The 22,925-nt window shown below is 42.4% G+C and overlaps 1 protein-coding gene and 1 non-coding gene across 4 annotated transcripts in view; one reads left to right on the top strand and one right to left on the bottom strand.

Moving 5' to 3' along the window:
- The window catches only part of LPAR1 (lysophosphatidic acid receptor 1), a 144,124-nt gene that overhangs the window by 43,849 nt on the left and 77,350 nt on the right, over nucleotides 1–22,925 (bottom strand). Inside the window, exons 1-2 of one of the 3 annotated variants that reach the window (XM_056519403.1) lie at nucleotides 21,341–21,582; nucleotides 10,975–11,098 (exon numbers count right to left, since the gene is read on the bottom strand). In XM_056519403.1, the coding sequence (XP_056375378.1) occupies nucleotides 10,975–11,025 (51 nt within the window). In that variant the 5' untranslated portion in view covers nucleotides 11,026–11,098; nucleotides 21,341–21,582. Of the gene's footprint in view, nucleotides 1–10,974; nucleotides 11,099–14,756; nucleotides 14,975–21,340; nucleotides 21,583–22,925 lie in introns of those variants that run through there. The other 2 variants (XM_056519413.1, XM_056519397.1) reach the window with 2 other exon arrangements.
- On the top strand, nucleotides 16,847–17,033 carry LOC130344330 (U2 spliceosomal RNA). Its single transcript, XR_008883291.1, has one exon. It is a non-coding gene; the product is annotated as a U2 spliceosomal RNA (small nuclear RNA).

Consider the following 22,925-nt stretch of genomic DNA (forward strand, 5'->3'; position numbering starts at 1 on the left):
CAACACCAGATGGGAATGTGCTGGGGGAGACAAAGGATAATGGCAAAGATGTAAGCAATGAAATCTGTTAGTAAATAAACAATTCTGCAGTGATGTCAAAGCTACACATGACATCTAACAGGCACAGACAAGAGGAGGCTGGAAGTGGTTATCACCAAGAAAGTAACCAATGGGGTATAATGATCTCCCCTGTGGAGAACACAATTGTAAAGAAAGGTCTTTTTCACACCAGGCCTGGAACTACTCAAAGATTCCTCACTTCAAAAGTGTTTGCGTCAAGAATACCATGACTGTGTGTGAAACTCTGAGCAGAGACGACTTTCCAGGATAATCATCATTGGAAAAGATGGGAAAAGATTGGGAAACAGATTTCATCATATGTAAACAAGTAACTGCTAATAAAAGTAACACATTCATAATTCATTTTGAAAAAGAGACAGAAGATTAAATAAAAGATATTAAACCATCTGAAATTCTGATGTACCTACTATTAGGCCTTTTCTGAGAGTTTGATATATAGCTGGCCATACAAGTAAGCCATCGGACAAAGCAGGCCATACATTTAAGATAGCCGTCAGCTGAAGGAGCAGTGTTCATGCTCATGTATGTGTTTTCTAGGCATGCTTTCATGTAAGTTGCTACCTTTGCAGTAGCTTATCTCCCAAAGAACAAAAGGAGCTGGCAGTTGAAATCTAACATACCCGATCCTTCCCTCTCCTGATATTTGGCATTGACGGGGATTCGGGAGGTCACTTTATACGTTAGCTGATCAGATAGTCCTGCTGTAATCTGTCAATTCAACCATCACTTTTCTAATGTAAATGGATAGCTTTTGTTTTAAAAGTTCTAAGAACACCAAAGATAAGAGTCATACTCTGCCCCTTCAGATCTGGCAGAACAGTTTTCCTGGAGTTTAAGTCTAAAGCACATGACATACCCAGAAACATGAAGTGTGATACAATATCAACCCATATAACAAGGCTTTAAAGTGTTAGGCCATGTTCACACGTAAAGAATTCCCATGGAAATCAATGGGATTCTGCTACACTCTGCACACGGTGGAATTTACGTGCCAGATGTTTCTTGTGAGGAATTTCCAATTCCCATGTCCACAGAAAGAATGAAACTATACATTCTTACTGCGGAATCTGCATGGAATGCACTGCTATCTATGAGATGGCTTCATTAAGAGTATCTCAATATCTTCTATTCAGTTTTTCGTCAACTCAGTAAGTCTTCCTGTCCCAGCCACTCAAACCTTCCACAGCAAGATTCTACCACTAGAAGCTTTACTGTAGGGATGGTATTAGGCAGGTGTTGAGCAGTGCCCGGTTTCCTTCAGAAATTAGGCTTATAATTGAGGCCAAAAAGTTCAATCTTGGTTTAATCAGATCCTTTTTAGCACATTTGCTAACGTTTCTAAAATTATGTTTTCACATTCTCATATTCTCGTTATGGGATTTTAAATGCAGAGTAATGGAGGAGGACTTCAATTATTTTGGTTTGAGCACAAGGCCTCAACATAAAATGTGGAAAAAGTAAAAGGGTCTGAATACATTAAAGGGGTACTCCGGCGCTTAGACATCTTATCCCCTATCCAAAGGATAAGATGCCTGATCGTGGGGGTCCCGCCGCTGGGGACCCCTGTGATCTTGCACGCAGCACCCCAGTTAAAATCAGTCCCTGGAGCATGCTCGCTCGGGGTCTGATTACCGGCGACCATGGGGCCGCTGGCGTGTGACATCACGCCTCCGCCCCCCGTGTGACGTCACGCTCCGCCGATCAATGCAAGCCTATGGGAGGGGGTGTGACACTCCGCCCCTCAATGCAAGCCTATGGGACGGAGCGTGACATCACACGGGGGCGGGGGCGTGACATCCCACGCCGCCGGCCCCGTGGTCGCCAGTAATAAGACCCGGAGCGTACATGCTCCGGGGGACTGATTTTAACTGGGGTGCTGCGTGCAAGATCACGGGGGTCCCCAGCGATCAGGCATCTTGTCTAAGCGCCGGAGTACCCTTTAAATACCATCCTATGCTACAATTTTCTTGGATACTAAGCCTAACTAAAGCCATACCTGAATTTCCATGTTTTGAGTGCAGTTAACCTTTAAGTTATCCTGTACAATAGCAGATGCTTACATTCTTATAGTTTAAAAACCTCTTATGGTTCACTGGTTGACACCTTTTTCGCTGTAAGACACATAACCACCTAAATCTTGTTCCCTCTTGTGCGTCACACAGTGTTCGAGACAGAAGAAGCATTTTCCCTTTTTGATGTAGTCTTCCATGCATGATATGGTTATTATTGCTGTGACAGAAAGAGCATAAAACGTGATCTATACAGGAAAGCACCACACTATTCTATTTGACAGTAATGTCTGCTGAGGTTTTCAAAAAATAGCATGCTCGTTGCAAACATTAAAAGGTTCATAGGATGCCGGATGCTACTGAACTAACACATGAACTTTGTCATTGTCTTACAGGCAGCACTCCAGATCAACTCATCCATAACTTGGTAAAACTTTATTGTTTTGCTGGGCCTTTTTAAAGGCCAGTATAAGAAGAAGAAAAAAATCATACGCTTAGGTAACAATCTGTTGCACGCACAACTACACAACTAATGTTTCCTTTTTAAACTTCTTCAGCTTAGTGAAAAAGGTACAGGAACAAAGCAATATCTATACACAGACTATTTTCATTTACATGGTACCTTCACACATACAGGATCCTGCACAGATTTGATGCACAGGATTTGTAACTGCCGAATAGAAGCTGAGCCCAGTCATTTAGTTTACAATGAAATCTGCAGCAGAAAATCCTGCGCATCAAATCTGCATATGTGTAAATGTACAATGTATAGGTCTGTGCATGATACTTAGTAGATATCTAGATTAACTATCTAGACCAACGTTAAACATATGGTAATATGGGTTTGGTAGAACCTCTGGGTTCAGTGGAGAGCTCTATAGGGGCTATATCATGGCAACTGATCAAAAATGTATAATGTATGCAGTCCATAAACATTCATTTGTTCACAGTATGCTAAGCTGAAATTACATACTACTATTATTGGTACTGTGTAAGGGTATGTTCACACTAAGGAATTGAAGAGGAATCATTTCGGACAAGAAATTCAGCAAATCTGCCATATTCTGGCGCGGAACTAATGTGGAATTTGAATAGGAAATCAGAAAAAGGATCAGGAATTGTTGTGGGAAAAGTTCAGCCATTCTGGAGTTTAATCCGTGCGAAAATTCCGTGTCAGTTCCGTTCTAAACTCATTAAGGGTGCGTTCACACGCTAGTAGCTAGCAGCAAGTTTCCCGCTGTGGGAAACCCACTGCAAATTACCGCTACCATTGATTTAAATGGGTCCGAATCTGACACTATTGCGGACTGTCTGTGGACCCATTCAAATCAATGGTAGTGTAACTCGCAGCAGGTTTCGCGTGTGAACGCTCCCTTAGTCAGGAAAAATAAAGGCCCATTGATTTCAATGGGCTTTTACCCGCTGACATGTTTAATCTTCTGAAATTATTTAGGTGAACAGAGTGGCGGAAAGACCAATAAAAGTCAATAGAACTTTCATTCAAGATGCAATTGAAGATGAATACTAGCGCAAACTTGGGCACATAAATTCCTTGTCAATTCTTCAGTGTGAACATCCCCTTAGGGAGAATGGGTTGGCATCACAAAGTGAGGTCTGTAGTTGCTCCTGTATATAACTTTCACTCCTATAAACATAATTGATATGTTGATTCTAGTAAGATAGGAAAACATGAGATTTTTTTTCCATTGATGGGTTGCAGCCCATTATTATTAGATTGCTGACAAGTTTAGAAAAATATAATACACTGTCTTTTCTACACCCAACTTTACTGAATTGTCCTTTACTGTAATGGTGAGGTACATGCGGATTTTGCTGCTGATCAATTATAAAACGTAGCAAAGGCCAATTTGGAAGGTATAATACTAGAATCAAATGCCATACTAATGGCTGCACATTCAAAAAGCCTGGTTTTTCTTTATTGAATAAATAATAATGAGTCATCTAAAGAATCAGAATCTAGAATATATTACACAAGATCCAGTCACATGAAAGTGATTCAAGGGCTTTTGTTTAGTCTGACATAACCACTGTCATCAACTTAGGAAGGCATCAGATACAAGTACACAACAGAACAGCCTTGTACTCCTTTACACAATTCATTAAATCATATAGTGTGTATGTATTGTGTTCAAAACAATGGCCATCACATCACCCCAGAAGACAAGACTGGCCGAAAAGCATATTGACATAGAAACAAGGTTAAGAAGATTCGAAGAAACACCCAGAAGATGGAAAAGACCACTGTCCGCCTGCCCCATCAGTCATTACAGCACTATAGAGTAGTTCACTATAGTAGTTAAACTTTTATTAAATTGTACTTAAAATGGCATTTAAAATTTGATGCGTTTATTCACACTAGGAGTATGTACACTAAATATTAGGGTATTGGCTGAACAGGTGCATGTGCCCAATTGTCTAAATGTACTACTACAAAGCATAAAACTCATGTATTTATTTACAATGACAACAGCAGTGCCCCCACAATAGTGACAGACAAAGAGCCACCCTATGTCAAAGTGCAGCCACAGAAGCCACCCTGAGTATGACCCTGAACTCTCCACTAGCAACAGAGCTCACATAGGTGTCAACTACAGAGATCCCCAGGATGTCCTTTCCACGCAGGGGGCAGAGAAGATAATTTTACCATCAAATGACTTTACACTGTTATTTGCATTAGGGATTTTTATCTTCAATGTTCGTGTGTTGTCTGTGGGGAGAGGTAAGCCACAACCAGACAGCTCTGGTGCCAGCTTATCGCTCCCAGTACAATAGGGCCAGGCAGTGAAAATCCAACACACCCAGACATGATTTGAATGTCCTATTAAGGTACCAATACAACTCAGACTAAAGTGATCTGAACCCACCAACGTACCATCTAGATAATAATAGATGTGCTAGTGGAGAGTCGGAAAGCCGCCATACACCTTCGACAGACAGCTAAACACAGTTCTGCCGACATTAGGCTAAGGTGTATTGGCACCTTAAAGGGGTTACCTAGGAATAGAAAAACACAGGTAATTTATTTCCAAAACCGCTCCCTGTCTGTCTCCAGGTTGGGTGTGGTTCTGAAGCTCAGTTCCACTGAAATGAATGGAGCAAAGTTGTAATACCACACCCAACCTGGGGACAGAAAGGGAGCGGTTTTCGTAAGAAATTACCTGTGTTTTTCTATTCCTGGATAACCCCTTTAATAATACATTCAGCAATAATGAAATGATTATAAAAAATAAATAAATCAACAATAAATAGAAATAAGACACTTTAAAACAATTACAAGCATTAAGCGATCACATGCAGCAAACTCAAATACACCACACATTTTGACCACACGGACCTTTAATACATAAATTCTGCTTGGTGAGCGATTTAAGGGAATTAATGCTTGTGATCCTCACGGTGCCCCAAAGTTATTTGTCTTAGTATCACTTCACATCTCACTTCAGTATATGTAGCAGGAGTCGATATTCGGAACGTCACATCAGCTCACCAATCCTGGAGCTATATCGTGTTACTTGCTTAGGCATATACTGATGTTCCAAGTTTAAACATGAAAATTACATGTATGTGAAAAGTAGGGTTACCTCTAGCAACCAAACCTTTTGTGTTCATTTTACTCCACAAGACTTAAGTGTTATACCTTGTGCTCCGGCCACTTTCCCTGGCCGTGAGTGCACTGTCCCCCTCTCCCCTGCTGTGTGGGATGCGCCCACATGAGAATCCCAGTCCGTCACTTACATCGTTCCTCTCCGACTTCTTCCTCTGCCTCTCAGCTCTGGCGCGCTGAAATTTAAAGGGCCAGTACGCCCATAATTATGTGAAACACCAGACACTATTCTATAAGTCCCTGCACCTCCCACTCTTCCCTGCCGGATCTTCAGTGCCATTTGCCTGAGATTAAGATTCCATACTGTCTGTTTACCTTGCCCGTGTTCTGACCCTTCCGCTACGTTATTTGCCTACGCACCTTGGCTGCCTGCCCTGACCTTCTGCTAAGTCAGACTACGCCTCTGCCTCATCCTACTGTACTTCGCCTCGCCAAGCTACCTGTGTGGCTGAGTCATATTGGGGGTAGCGATCTGGGTGTCCTACAGATTGATATCTTTATATCTGGCACCTTAAATTCTTTGTACTGTTCCTTAAACTGTTCTGGAAATATTGTTGGAAATAGTGTTGATCTGCAACACTGCTTAGGTAAAGGGTACATGTCTAAGTGACATCCACATGAAAGCAGGGCATTGTCAGGGCATCACACTACATTTATTATCTTGCCATTACCCCCATATCTTCTCCAGATAAGGCAGGCTTTACACCATGATTTAAGACTCCGAGGCATGGATACATTGGAAAACCTTCATAATGACATTCTGATATATCCATGCTCAGATAGGCAAGGGACTCCATTTATTTCAATGGCCAGAGTGTAGTCAGCTAGTGACAACATTCGGATCATTTTGTGAACATAGTAGAGTTTCGGCTTGGACATAAAAGCTCAGATATAGCTAAGGAAATGACCTGAACGTAGTCACTAGGCAAAAACACTCGGGACATTGATATGAAAGGGACCTGAACCTAGCAAAGTATGGATATGTCAATATGTTATTTTGACAGTATCATGATACAGTGGTCCCTCAACATATGATATTAATTGGTTCCAGGAGAACCATCATATGTTGAAATGATCATATGTCGGGGCCATCATAAGTCGGGGGGTCACTGTATATATATTGGTCCAAAAAATTAAGGGAACACTAAGCTAACACATCCTAGATCTGAATGAATGAACGAATCGTATAAAATACTTTCGTCTTTACATCGTTGAATGTACTGACAACAAAATCACACAAAAATTATCAATGGAAATCAAATGTATCAAACCATGGAGGTTTGGATATGGAGTCACACTCCAAATCAAAGTGGAAAACCACACTACAGGCTGATCCAACTTTGATGTAATGTCCTTAAAACAAGTCAAAATGAGGCTCAGTAGTGTGTGTGGCCTCCACATGCCTGTATGACCTCCCTACAACACCTGGGCATGCTCCTGATGAGGTGGCGGATGGTCTCCTGTGGGATGTCCTCCCAGACCTGGACTAAAGCATCCGCCAACTCCTGGACAGTCTGTGGTGCAACGTGGCGTTGGTGGATGGAGCGAGACATGATGTCCCAGATGTGCTCAATCGGATTCAGGTCTGGGGAAAGGGCAGGCCAGCTCATAGCATCAATGCCTTCCTCTTGCAGGAACTACTGACACACTCCAGCCACATGAGGTCTAGCATTGTCTTACATTAGAAGGAACCCAGGGCCAACCGCACCAGCATATGGTCTCACAAGGCGTCTGAGGAGCTCATCTCGGTACCTAATGGCAGTCAGGCTACCTCTGGCAAGCACATGGAGGGCTGTGTGCCCCACCCCCCCCCCAAACAAATACCACCCTACACCATTACTGACACACCGCCAAACCGGTCATGCTGGAGGATGTTGCAGGCAGCAGAACGTCCTCCACGGTGTCTCCAGACTCATGTCTTTCACATGTGCTCAGTGTGAACCTACCTGCACCTGTGAAGAGCACAAAGCACCAGTGGCGAATTTGCCAATCTTGGTGTTTTTGGCAAATGGCAAACGTCCTGCATTGTGTTGGGCTGTAAGCACAACCCCCACCTGTGTACGTCGGGACCTCATACCACCTTCATGGAGTCTGTTTCTGAACATTTAAGTGGACACATGCACATTTGTGGCCTGCTGGAGGTCATTTTGCAGGGCTCTGGCAGTGTTCCTCCTGCTCTTCCTTGCACAAAGGTGGAGGTAGCGGTCCTGCTGCTGGGTTGTTGCTCTCCTACGGCCTCCTCCACATCTTCTAATGTACTTGCCTGTCTCCTGGTAGTGCCTCCATGCTCTGGACACTACGCTGACAGACACAGCAAACCTTCTTGTCACAGCTCACATTGATGTGCCATCCTGGATGAGATGTACTACCTGAGCCACTTGTGTTGGTTGTAGACTCCGTCTCATGCTACCACTAGAGTGAAAGCACCGCCAGCATTCAAAAGTGACCAAAACCTCAGCCAGGAAGCATAGGAACTGAGAAGTGGTCTGTGGTCACTACCTGCAGAACCACTCCTTTATTGGGGGGGTGTCTTGCTAATTGCCTATAAGTGCCTCCTTGACACTTGTCTGGGATAAACAAGATGATTTTATAAATTTGGCAACCACCATCAGCTCCAGGAAAAGGTACATTTTGCTTTATAACCTAAGGGGGAGATTTGTCAAAACTTGTCCAGAGGAAAGGTTACTGAGTTGCCAATAGCAACCATTCATTTTGCACCTTTCATTTTTCAGAGGCCTTTTCAAAAATGCGCAAAGTGATCTGATTGAACTTTTCCTCTGGACAGGTTTGGATAAATCTCCCCTTTAAGAGCTGTTCAATTGTTTCTGCAGCTTTAAGCAGAAAATAGAGCTGACAGATTCCCTTCAACCAGTAAAATTCTAAATGGTTTATCAATTTTTAATAGTATAAAACACAAGACAGCATTACTCATTACAAGCACTTTGTATTATCCAAACTATCCTATCTGTGCCTATAGGGATATTGGACTGCATCCCAGAATTTATTGTTACATAGAAAAAAAACTATAACTTGTGGCCTCGGGAATATTTAGAATTCTATTTTCCACAGTATAACTTTATATCATTGGAGCAGCATTTCATATCAGAGAATAACAATGCCGAAGCTTTTCTTACACAGTGAAAGAACACCAACATGCTATGAGGAACGTTCAATGACGCAGCTGTTCTCCAGGTTAGCAAGGCTGTCTCAGTATGTTTACTTTGTCTAAATGGGGCAGGCAGATCATGGGTGGCCAATTTACTAAATAAAAGGCCCCACTAAAGTCAAGGGTCATGTTGTACACTTGATGGCTGAGTGGCTCTCTATGCAGCAACTTTAGAAAGAGTATACAAATACTGGAACTGGGGTTTTTGTTAACCCATGAGGGATTATGTGCGATTAGGGGATAAGTCAATGACACAGTTCACATGGGCAGATTCACAAAAAATGACAGGTGTGGTGTTTTTCTTCTTGTCCTGCTTTGTCACTGGGAAAGTTCACTCTATAAATTAACTAAAGAAAAGGTCATGCTATTTAAAGAATGTCTTACAATGATCCAGGTTTTAGGATATTGGGGGAGATTTATCATTAGGTGTCTATTGCAGACACAGGTCTAATTTACACTCTTGCTCAAAATTTACAAAAGTTGAGCAGTCTTTTGATAAATTTTGCGCAAATATAGAAATGCCCCCCCCCCCCCTCGCTCTAACGTGCACCTCACAAAGCTGTGGCATTTTCCCACTGTACACTGCTCACATAGCTAGAAGTGCTGGAGCAGCAGTGTGTGCCGAACAAAACTCTGCACAAATAGCAAAAAGTAAATAGTAAATAGCATCTCTATATCAGTTTTACCAACCAGAATGCCTCCAAGTGTTGCAAAACTTGGCATGCTGGGAGTTGCAGTTTTGCAACAGCTGGAGGCACCCTGGTTGGTAAACACTGTGTACATGTACCAGAGCTGAGTGTGTGATCATGAACATGTAGCAGAAATTAGTGTGTGGCATGTGTTTGGAGCAGAGCTGAATGTGTGATTATGTGTATGCATGACCACGCGCACACACTCAGCTCTGCTGCATACACACAATAACGCACTCAGTTCTGCTGCATACACACAATCACACACTCCACTCTGCTGCATACACATGATCACACATATACATAGACCCAACATCATCTCCTCCTTCCTCCCTGCACATACAGTGGTATTCTTAGCTGTACCATGGTTACATTACACAGGAGCAATCTCCTGCACTCATCAAGAACAGCAGGAGTTTGAATTTTACACAGTTCTACAGATCTACAGTCTGTACCGATTGGAGTCTAACATAAATATGTATTACATATTGCTGGACTTATAACATTTTAAGTGTCCTCCTTGATGGTGTATATTTGCGCAATAAAATCAGGACTTGCGCAAAATTTGTGCATAAAAAGACGCAGTCGATAAATCGATGTCCACCACATAATCAGCTCTACCGTACACCGTGATTTAGAATTCCACTTGTAAAGTTCTATCAAAAATTGTGCAAAAAACTAAATTATGCGCAATATAGACAGTGAAAACTGTGTATATATAATTATAAATTCCCCCCACTGTCCCTATATGACCCACAAGAATACATAATGAATTTGCTACTCTTTCATGTAAATATCTTACCCAAATTTCTGATTTATCGGCTTTGCCTGGCCATGTTTCTGCTGCAGAAATTGGGATTCAGGCCTTCGCAGAGACATATATACCTGTAAAGCACTATGTAAACCCCTGTAGTTGTATAGTGTATGGCCAGCAAAACAGGATTTAACAAAAAATGTTTATTAGAATATATATTTTGTTATTGTATATGTATAATCAATAGTGATCGATCAGGTAAGATATGAATACATATCCATTCACAATTACTAAAATGTAGGTAGCTAATGCAATATGTCTATTGGCCAAATAGGCTATATACACAGGTTTTCTTAAGGAAAAAAAAACCTTTAATGCCTTCAACTTTTCGATTACTGTGAAAACTTGAAAGTGATTGGAAACATCAGTCCGGAGCCTGGCAAGCTGTAAATCTGTCTTTTCCATAGAGTTGGCAATAAAACGCTACTGTATTAGCTGACCTAACCCACCTACATGTTTATTTTGGAAGTCTTTCTAACAATTAAGCCTCCTTGAAAGCAAACAGTCACAGACAAGAGAGGACTGACATTATGCAACAAATGTAACTCCCAATTGCTCCTTTTGTTAAAAAGACAAATATAAAAAGTTACCTGAGACATCATGCCAATGGGCTCGGTAACAAATTCAGAAAGTGTAGCCATCTTGGGGCAGCAGTATGGATCTTATTACACTCTCAACTAAATGCAGTCAAATCTCGGTCATACTGGCAAGAAACTGTTGAAACAAGAAGAAATAAAAACAACATTTATTCATTTGAAACAAACAATAAGCTTTGCTTTGTGTAGTTACGTCACTTTCCTAAAACAGGAAAAACTTCATTCAAGATACCTGACTGTTTTACAGGTGTAAAATTGCTTTAGGTGACACCAAGCTTCGAAATGAAAAATGAAAGAAATAAAAACAAAAAACAGTCACAGTCTAAAGGGGTGTCTGTAACTGAAAAATACTGCCGAGTCCTTCACAGCTCATTGTAGGTACTCTCTCCTGGCCAACAGAAGGTGTTGCGAATAAATGATCTTTTTTTACACTGTCCATATACCTCAAGGTACACGGACTGGAGATGTCTAGTCCAAACAACACCTTTAAATATCTGGAAGATTTATCTAAACCAGTGTAGAGTAAGAGTTGTGCAGTTGCCAATAGCAACCAGAATGCATCTTTATTTTTCAGAGGCCTTTTTAAAAAAAGGAAAGAAGTAATCTGATTGGTTGGTATGAGCAACTACACCACTCTTTGTCTACACAGGTTTTGATAACCAGTAAACATTTGGCAAAGAAAAGTGGAGTCTTCACTTGTCTGTTCTGAATCTTTAGCCATTCCTCTGCTATTCTTGCTAGAAATTTATGACTAGACAACTAATGTTGCAGTTGGAGATGTGTCCCTACCCACCCCAACTACCTGCACTGATTGGACAGTGCCTGCAAGTGTAGGGATAAACCCCCAACTGGTAACACCCAATAGACTATGCAGTCAAAAATTCTAAAACGATTATCAGATAAACAGCACAATATAGAGCTATAAAAAAAAAAGATACTCCAGAATTGTTATGTCATGAGGAATATAAACAGGTCATGAAAAGCTACAGGTCTGCTCTAAAAAAAGCTACCCTGGTTTTGAAAAACATATGCCCTATCCACAGGATAGGGGATAAGAGTCCGATCGCGGGGGCCCGATCGGTGGGACCCCCTGCAATCTCATGAATGGGGCCCAACTCCCACTGCTCAACCAATGGCGTGACTTTGGTCAACATCTTGGGATATTATGTTAGAAATATTTGTAATCTACTCTAAATGCAATGTTTAACATTATGTGGAATTTTCATTCACATCTCTGCATCATGCATTTGTAAGCCCCATTAATTAATGTTAGGATGTAAGCAAAGAATGACGTTTTCGGGACATTATTCAAAACGTTAGTCAAAAAAATTAATTTTTATTTTATAGTAATTACTCAAAATATGATCAGTTAATGAAATATGCCAGTAGAATATGACATGTTTAACCTACATATAGTGGGTATTATACCAAAATCATTATCTGAAAGTATTAGGGCAGAGATTCCAAGGATAGCCGATGCCAACCACAATATTTGGTGCAAGGACCGCATTGCCTGTTCCCATAGCAAGCAATGCATTCTGCTACCTCTCCCCCGAGCGCTTCAGCCCCCTCAACAGCAGTGATGGCCTGCTCAGCCAATCATCTGCTGAAAAAAGACCCCTGGGTATAGGTACAGGGTATACATTTGTTTTAAACAGGAGTACCCCTTTAAGGCTTAGCTACAAGGGCAGGACTTCTTTCCTCACATGTCTGGCAGATTTTTTGCAGAAACAAGCTGCTTCATGGAGAGGGACAAGTCACCAAAGTGTCAACACTTTCTTCATACCTATTATTTAAGTGATCTGAAGTGGAGAAGGAGGGGAAGAGAAGATGACTGGCTCCAGTGACATACACAGTAATTGTTTAACAATTCAAAAGCATAGATAACAGAAGAAAATTATATCAAGTGCTTCTAGTATCATTTATTTTTGTAATTTTATACTAGATGGGCCATATGGTCTTTTTCTGCCTACAGTCTTCTATGTTTCTATGTTTGTGTTCCACTATTGAAAATCAGATCTTCTATTTGCAAATGACTGACAAAAAGCTAAAGGCTCTGGTTTCAAAATAGCGAAAAGGTTCACACCAGGTTAAACTACCATCACTGATGGAATTTATCAGAAGCCAACATACACAATGAAACCTTGCTATGCTCTATAAGCAGAACACTATTAACAACCCCTACAGACCTAATATCTCTGACAGCTAAGAAATTGACACAATTGTATAGTCTGGGCAATCTTCTGTGAGCTAGCTACACTGTCTGAATTCCATTCAACAGAATGAGGCAAAGCTGCACAAAGAACGCAAACGTTGACTTAACTTGAGTCCAATAAGGCTAGGTTCACACAACGGAATTTCCGCCTGCAATTCCTCTTTGAAATTGCAGGCAGAAATTCCGCTTACTAAAATGTATAGTGTAGTGAATGGGTTTCCGTTCACAAATTTACACGTCGGAATTTGTGAACAGAAAATCCGCTTGAAAATTTACGCCTGAAGAATGGCGTTGCTCATTAATCAGGCGGAAATACTTGCGGAACACAGTGCAGTCTATTGGAGACTGCAATTTCCACACGGTCCTGGCCGCAGTCATAATCTCCAGGCGGAAGTTTTCTGCCGGGAGATTCCGCAGTGTGAACCTAGCCTAAGCCTTCCAAGTTCCATAAAAACCCCTATTAAGTGTGTCAAATGAGTTTTCCATCCAATGAACATACTTCCATTAGTCAAAGATTTTAATTTTTTATGTTTTATAGCTCCACATGTTCATTTTCTGATGGCACTTGAAGATTGCAACAACTTCAGCGAGCTTAAAACTGGCAAGATGTTAGGGTATCCATAATATGCCCAGAAAAAAAAAAAACTATATAGTAAATGAATCTAAATAAATGCCTTATCTTTCAACAAAGACCCATATGTTTTTGTGTGGGTAAGGATGGTTTCAGACAATCGTGTGACATGTGCATTTTCACTTCTGTATCACAGACGCAAGTCTTGTCCTGACCACCGGTCTGATGAACCAAGCTGACAGAACTTATGACTATATGGATAATGATGCAAAAATGCACATGTGAAACAAACCTGAGGGACCTTTTAATATGGGTGACGTCAAATCTAAACAAGAATCGATCTTGTAGATCAGCACTCATTTAGGGGGCCTGTTACATAGCAATCCACACACATGCTGGTAAGGCCATGTGAAAGATTACTGGATCATTAACGCAGCCCTTTGCAATCAGTCTTTGCCGCTTGTAATAGGGCGCTAACTGTCAGAAAAAGAATAAGCGCAGATCCACATAGTATTTTGGCCAGTGTCTTTAACTAAAAACAGGAGTGGGTCCAAAGGACAAAAAAAGATGCCAATCTTTTCAATTTAGTTTCTCTCTGGCAATTCCACTCATTGTTTTGGCTAAAAAACAGAAATACTGGTGTGAACTGGAGCCAATAACTCCAGATAACAACGGAATTTAGATTATCATAGCCATCTACCAATAAATCTCAAATGTCTATGGCCACCTTACAAAATGCAGGTCAATGTGTATTTCATTTTATTTTAGAGTTAAAGTTATAAGGAATAAAGATCTGTTCCCTCCTGACAGAGGCCTTTACGTTTAGGGACTCATATCTTTGTTCCTAGGTAAGTAGGGCTCCTCAGGCTGCTCAGTAAACTTTCGGCCCCATGGAACCTACATTTTATAGTAATCTGTAAATATTTTAGATATAAACTAAGAACAGGTCTCCGGAGACCGATAAGGATCTATCCCTGCTCATTCACTTACTTGTGGAGAAGATAGCACCTGGTTATTATCAGCTAGAAGAAGGCAGCACTATCAGTATTTAGCAGCTTTGCGGGACTAGCGCTAGCTAGAGTACAGCTGCCCAAGAAAAAAATATATAGACCTGACCTTTCAGTGGGAAAGTTTAAAGAGTTAAATTAACTAAGAGCAGAAAATACTATAAAAAATAAATAAATAAAAATTCAATTATGGTACAGTCACATGTCCCAAAAAAATCTACCACAACAAAATCAATAGCAAAACATCTGCACCATATTGAGCAACTATGGGGGAGATTTATCAAAACCTGTCCAGAGGAAAAGTTGCCCAGTTGCCCATAGCAACCAATCAGCTCGCTTCTTTCATTTTTAACAAGGCCTCTGCAAAATGAAAGAAGCGATCTGATTGATTGCTATGGGCAACTTTTCCTTTGCACAGGTTTTGATAAATCTCCTCCTATGTGTGAATTTGCTGCATAATTGCTGCCGCAGAAAGCAAGATGAATGAGGAAAAAAAAAGTTTATTGCAGCAAAATCACCAACAATGTAATGTACCATAGGTTGGGTTCACACCACGTTTTTGCAATACAGTTCCCGTATCAGGTTTTTGATTTAAAAAAAATGCATTTCTCAAAACCTGACTAAACTGTATCAAAACGTGTGTACAAATTTTTATCTGTATACGGTTTGAAATATGATGTCCGGTTACATCCTTTTTTTAAGAAAAAAAAAAGTATACGTTTTTAACTTTTCACTCCATTATGAATAAAGTTTCACTTGTTTGATTGAAATTCCAAGAAAATAAAAAAACTGTGCAAAGTCAAAAACTGTATGGTGAAAACCGGACGGAACCGTATGCGCATATGGTTCTGTACAGTTCCCATGTAAAAAAAAATGTATACGGTTTAATATGGTTTATCACCTGGACCAAAAACAGTGGTAGGCTACAGTTTTCTGTCCGGAAAAAGAAAAAAAAAAAGTTAAAAACGTATGGTTTGTAAAACGGAGACAACTGTATACATTATGGTGCATACGGTTTTGGGCACGGTTTTCTTTACAGTTGCATATGTTTTTTTTATGAAACCGTATAGCAAAATCGTGGTGTGAACCCACCCTTACTCTCAGTCACTCAGTGTTCCAAGAACCAATGCTCTAGGTCTACAGCAACATTTATTTTCTAACAGCAGTGACATGCAATGTTTACATGTCCACCACAGACTATCACTGGCCTCAGTGATGCTTGCATGTACAGAATGAGTCCAGTGATGGCCTCGAGTGGTCACATGGAAATTACATGCTACAGTTGTGAGAAATGGGAAAAAAGGTATTGTTGGCCAGCATCGGACAGATCTCTAATGCCAGTCATTAACAGTGGGTGTAAGCTGCTAATAGCAGCGATCATGTATGCAGCAAGGCTTAACTCAAGAGTCAACTCCACACTTCCTATGTTATGGGGGATAGTTAAAGGGGTACTTCCGTGCTGACAACTTAGCCCCTATCTAAAGGATAGGGGATGAGTTGCCTGATCGCGCGGGGTCCCGGCGCTGGGGACCCCCGCGATCTCGCACGCAGCACCCCGCACTCATCAGGCCCCGGAGCGAACATCCGCTCCGGGTCTGATGACTGCCGATCACGGGGCCTGAGTATTGTGACGTCACGGCTCCGCCCCACAATGTAAGTCTATGGCAGGGGGCGAGACAGCCGTCTCGCCCCCTGCCATAGGCTTGCATTGAGGGGCGGAGCGTGATGTCACACGGGGTGGAGCTGTGATGTCACGATCACCTGCCCCGTTATCAGACCCGGAGCGGATGTTCACTCCGGGGCCTGATGAGAGCGGGGTGCTGCGTGCGAGATCGCGGGGGTCCCCAGCAGCAGGACCCCGCGCGATCAGGCAACTCATCGCCTATCCTTTAGATAGGGATAAGTTGTCAGCACGGTAGTACCCCTTTAAGGTAAGTGAGACTGGTAGAAACTGTGCCAATATGTATCACAGTGCTGCATGCCACCTTATAGATTTGGCAAATATTGTTCTGAATGTAAAACACTTTTCTGTTTCGCCACCATTTTGGTATACATAAGCAAAAAAAAAAAAAAATCGCTTCTCGCCCTTTTGGCTAAGATCAAGTGTAGTATCTGTTCTTATCAGTTTTCATGCCGGTGGCAAACTACGCCGGCATGGGGCTGGTGAGGATGGGTGCTGCATGGAGGGTGCAGGTGTACCGGGGCTTTCTGGGGCTGGTTCTGAGGAATCAGCTCGAGGGCTGCCCCGATGTGACCTGTTCCCTCCGGGTCTCGCCATGAGGCTGAGAGGGTCTAGAGCCGAGGTACTTTTGTGCCTCGGGGAGTGGTGACCCCGAGGTGCCGAAACTCACTGGGAATACTGGCTCACTGAGTTGAAGCACGGGCACCATAAACTCTTCACCTTGTGGCACTCACCTCTTGATTCCCGGCCTTCTGGCTAGGATCAGAGAAATTTTTATAGATACGGCCGGATGTCCGGGCAGTATATCTGCACACATTCACTTATTTATTTATTTTTGTCACTGTGTCACTTTTTGCGTGTTGTGTGTTCACAGGATTTGTCAGGATGCTGTAGCCCTTCTGGGTGTCCCTCCTGGCGGTCTAGGGGAGGTGTGTGTGGCCATTAGGTTCCGCACCTCCCTGCAAACACCCCGGGTACTCCTGCTTTGGCAGGGTACCTACCGTTATCGGCTCTGCGGGCAGATACCTTGGCTAACGCCAAGGGGGATGCCGGGAGCATTTGTGGTCCCCTAGTAGCTTCGGCGAAAAGGGACATCGAACCTGGAACCTCGCAGGTACCTTTTGGTCCGGAGGCAAAGGGTAAGGTTTGTTGGGGGGCCTCTCTCCTATCGGAGAAGGGCTTGCGATAGACCGCATCCTTTGTGCACGTTTTTTTAGTGTAACACGTTTGCACTTTTTCTTGCACTTTGGGTGATTCGAGAGCACATTCCTCGGCTTTAACAAAAAAAAAAAAAAAAAAAAAACACTTTTCTCTTTCGCACACCACCTATTTTTTGGCTTACTTTACACCTATATATTTTAGCAGAATGGTAAATGATGGGGGACAGTTATCATTATTTGCTTTGGTAAGCGAGTTTTTTTTTTGTTGCTTTGGTTTTGCTTATGTGTGACATATTTATCATACTATCACAGGGGGTTGATTAATTTGGTTCACATAAGTTAAAAACCAATAAATCACTTTGGAATACCAATTTGGTATACATAAGCAAAAAAAAAAAAAAAAATGTATGTGTGTTTATAACATTTTTTTTTTACCACTTTTTCCGCCTAAATGTACTAACCCATTTTTTTTTCCCCCTTTTAATTTCGTATCAGTCTATCCTGTGGGCTACTTCAGATTTGGTGGACTATGATGACCAGTGTTTTTTTTTTTTTTTAAATTAACAACAACGAGGGCTTGTGGGGGGAGTGTTTTTGGGAATAAAAGTTTTTTAAATGTGTTTATTTTTATTTACTTTACAGGCTTAGTAGTGGAAGCTGTCTTATAGACAGAATCCATTACTAAAGCTGGGGCTTAGCACCAAAAACAGCTAGTGCTAACCCCCAATTATTACCCTTGTACACACCGCCACAGGGGTGTCGGGAAGAGCCCGTACCAACAGTACGGAGGCATCAAAAATAGCACTCCTGGGCCTAGGCAGTAACAGACTGGTGTTATTTAGGCTGGCGAGGGCCAGTAACAATGGTCCTCGCCCACCCTGGTAAAGTCAGGCTGTTGCTGTTTGGTTGGTATCTGGCTGAGAATAAAAATACAGGGAACTCTATGCGTTTTTCTTTTATTATTTAATTATTTATGGAAAAATAAATCCATAGGCTTCCCCATATTTTCATTCTCAGCCAGATACCAACCAAGCAGCAACAGCCTGACGTTACTAGGGTGCGTGATCACCATTGCTACTGTCCCTTCCCAGCCTAAATAACACCAGTCTGTTACTGCCTAGGCGCACCATATTTGACGCTCCGGGCGTGTTGGTAGCGGCTCTTCCCGACACCCCTGTGGTGGTGGGTACCGCGATAATAATTGGGGGTAAGCGCTAGCTGTTTTTGGTGCTAACGCTAAGCCACGGCTTAGTAATGGACTCCGTCTATAAGACAGTTTCCACTACTAAGCCTGTAAAGTAAATGTAAAAAAAAAAAAAAAACTAAAACATGTTTAAAAAACTTTTATTCCAAAAAACACTCACTCGCAAGCCCTCATTAACCATTTTATTAAAATAAAAAAATTGGTAATCGTCCTAGTCCACAGGATACACGTATCTGATATGAAAAGGAAAAAAAAAAAAAAAAAAAGAAAAATAGATTAGTACATTTATTGTAACCCACCCACACATTTCCCGCCCGCACCGCATTGCATGACTACAACTCCAAGCATTCCCTTACAGTAAGGACATAATGGGAGTAGTAGTCATTGCTTAACCAGACTTCCTTTGTGGGAAACACTGTCTAAAACACAGCATAATTGTGGCACATGTAGCTAGGATTTTAGAGCTAGAATTGTGGTGCATTTGTGGTGCAGCTGAATGTTCGTGCGGAATATTCTGGCAGAATTCTGCACGGACATTCCGCTGTGTGATCATAGCCTTAGGGGTCATTCACACAAGCATATTTCTTTTCAAACTCGTAGCGGATCTCCCGGGGGGAAAGGTGTGAACTGTTAGGCCAGTGGTTTCCATCCAGTGTGCCTCCAGTTGTTGTAAATCTAGAACTCACAGTATGCCCGGACAGCAGAAGGCAGTCCCAACCAGTGTGAATCAGCTGGAGGCACAGTGTCCCAACCAGTGTGCAACAGCTGGAGGCACACTGTCCCAACCAGTGTGCAACAGCTGGAGGCACACTGGTTGGGGAACATTGTGTTAAGGCGTGTTCACATGTTTTTAATTTCAATTACTGATTACAAATAATACACAGCCAGGTATGGATCTGAAGACAGGAGAAGTCCCAGGCTTTCCTCTATACACGTCCTCAATGTATGACCCATCCTTGGCTTTGTATTCACTAACTGCAACATGTGAACACATCCAGGTATACACAGTCATGCACACAGAACACACTTACTGTATCCAGGTATATACAGTCATGCACACAGAGCACACACTTACTGTTTCCAGGTATATACAGTTATGTACACAGAGCACACACGTACAGTATCCAGGTATATACAGTCATGCACACAGAGCACACACTTACTGTTTCCAGGTATATACAGTTATGTACACAGAGCACACAAGTACAGTATCCAGGTATATACAGAACACACACTTACTGTATCCAGGTATATACAGTCATGTACACAGAACACACACTTACAGTATCCAGGTATATACAGTCATGTACACAGAGCACACACGTACAGTATCCAGGTATATACAGAACACACACTTACTGTATCCAGGTATATACAGTCATGTACACAGCACACACTTACTGTATCCAGGTATATACAGTCATGTACACAGAACACACACTTACAGTATCCAGGTATATACAGTCATGTACACAGAGCACACACTTACAGTATACAGGTATATACAGTCATGTACACAGAACACACACTTACAGTATACAGGTATATACAGTCATGTACACAGAGCACACACTTACAGTATACAGGTATATACAGTCATGTACACAGAACACACACTTACAGTATACAGGTATATACAGTCATGTACACAGAGCACACACTTACAGTATACAGGTATATACAGTCATGTACACAGAGCACACACTTACTGTATCCAGGTATATACAGTCATGCACACAGAACACACACTTACTGTATCCAGGTATATACAGTCATGTACACAGAACACACACTTACTGTATCCAGGTATATACAGTCATGTACACAGAACACACACTTACTGTATCCAGGTATATACAGTCATGTACACAGAACACACACTTACTGTATCCAGGTATATACAGTCATGTACACAGAACACACACTTACTGTATCCAGGTATATACAGTCATGCACACAGAACACACACTTACTGTATCCAGGTATATACAGTCATGTACACAGAACACACACTTACTGTATCCAGGTATATACAGTCATGTACACAGAACACACACTTACTGTATCCAGGTATATACAGTCATGTACACAGAACACACACTTACTGTATCCAGGTATATACAGTCATGTACACAGAACACACACTTACTGTATCCAGGTATATACAGTCATGTACACAGAACACACACTTACTGTATCCAGGTATATACAGTCATGTACACAGAACACACACTTACTGTATCCAGGTATATACAGTCATGCACACAGAACACACACTTACTGTATCCAGGTATATACAGTCATGTACACAGAACACACACTTACTGTATCCAGGTATATACAGTCATGTACACAGAACACACACTTACTGTATCCAGGTATATACAGTCATGTACACACATTTGATGTAGCCAGTTATATACAGTATACAGTTCAGTAGGTAACAATAATACAATTTATATCCCAATAGGTGATAAGTGGATCCTATACACATATACGAAGCCCCAGTGCCCGTTACATACCATATAGTTTCTATTACAGCTCATGGTTCCCTCACGTTATCCAGGGGGAGACGTTTATCAGAGTTGTCACAAAGAAAGAAACTTAGTGCAAGTGGCATCCAGGTGGAGACAAGGAGGCAGGGCTCCATATCAGTCAGTGCCGGGAGCTCAGGACTGTGCCCACAGGGTACAGGGTACAGCGAGCGGCCAGAGCCTGCAGGGCTCACTATCCGGGCACCCAGCCAGCTCCACTGCTACACACAAGCTGGCAGAGTGCACGGCGTGCGGGGGGCGGGGCCACAGCGAGCCTCTGACCAATAGGGAGAGCCACTCACTAGTCCCCGCCTCTCTAATAAACTCTTAGGAAAGCAGGGATAAGTGGTCACAGTGCAGACAGTGCGGGAAGTACAAGGTGAGGTTCGTTAGTACAGAGCCATAGCCTGAAGGGACAGAAGATGTATGTATAGACAGACAGACAGCACCACTATTCATTCTATCTATTCTCAACATACAAACACTGGATTCTGTCCTACCATAGAATGAGACGGGGAGAGTTAGCAAAACCTGAGCTGAGGAAAAGGTGTCCAGTTGCCCAAAGCAACCAATCAGATCACTTCTTTCATTTTCCAGAGGCCTCCTTAAAAATGGAAGAAGCAATCTGATTGGTTGTTATGGGCAACTGCACCACTCTTCCCTTAGGCTGGGTTCACACTACGTTTTCTCCCATACGGGAGCGCATACGGCAGGGGAGAGCTAAAACCTTGCGCTCCCATATGCCTTCGTATGCGCTCCCGTATGTCATTCATTTCAATGAGCCGGCCGGAGTGAAACGTTCGGTCCGGTCGGCTCATTTTTGCGCCGTATGCGCTTTTACAACCGGACCTAAAACCGTGGTTGACCACAGTTTTAGGTCCGGTTGTAAAAGCGCATACGGCGCAAAAATGAGCCGACCGGACCGAACGTTTCACTCCGGTCGGCTCATTGAAATGAATGACATACGGGAGCGCATACGGTCACATACGGGAGCGCGAGCTTTTAGCTCCCCCCTGCCGTATGGGCTCCCGTATGGGAGAAAACGTAGTGTGAACCCAGCCTTACACAGGTTTTGATAATACTGGCAGTGGTGTAACTGTAGCGGTCCCACTTGCAAATGGGCCCCTTTATTTAGGGTACCACCATATCCCACCATTTAGGGCTTGGTATACAAAGTACTGACAGTATTTACTGTTAAAGCTAGGTTCACACGGCTGTTGTCCCCCACCCCCATTTTCTACCGTCAATGGTTCCTAAACGGACCATACTACTAACCGATGCAAAGGGATGCTATTTAGTGGCATCCTTTTGCATCAGTTTTTTTATCTGTTAGTATAAAAAGTCAGCCGCCTACAGATTCCCGTAGCCGGGACTACTACTACTCCCATGGGACAGACATGATGAGAGTAGTAGTTCCCTCGGCTGCAGGAGTCCAGGGGTGGCTGGGAGACTACATTAGTGCTTGTACATCTACCCCCATCATGGAACAGAGTCTGTTCTATGTTGGGGGTAGTAGTACAGGGGCTGAGGGATTGTTCACACCGGGTCTCATTTCTGAGACCCAATGGGATAA

Source organism: Hyla sarda, chromosome 1 (genome assembly GCF_029499605.1).
Source record: "Hyla sarda isolate aHylSar1 chromosome 1, aHylSar1.hap1, whole genome shotgun sequence".
NCBI classification, from domain to species: domain Eukaryota; kingdom Metazoa; phylum Chordata; class Amphibia; order Anura; family Hylidae; genus Hyla; species Hyla sarda.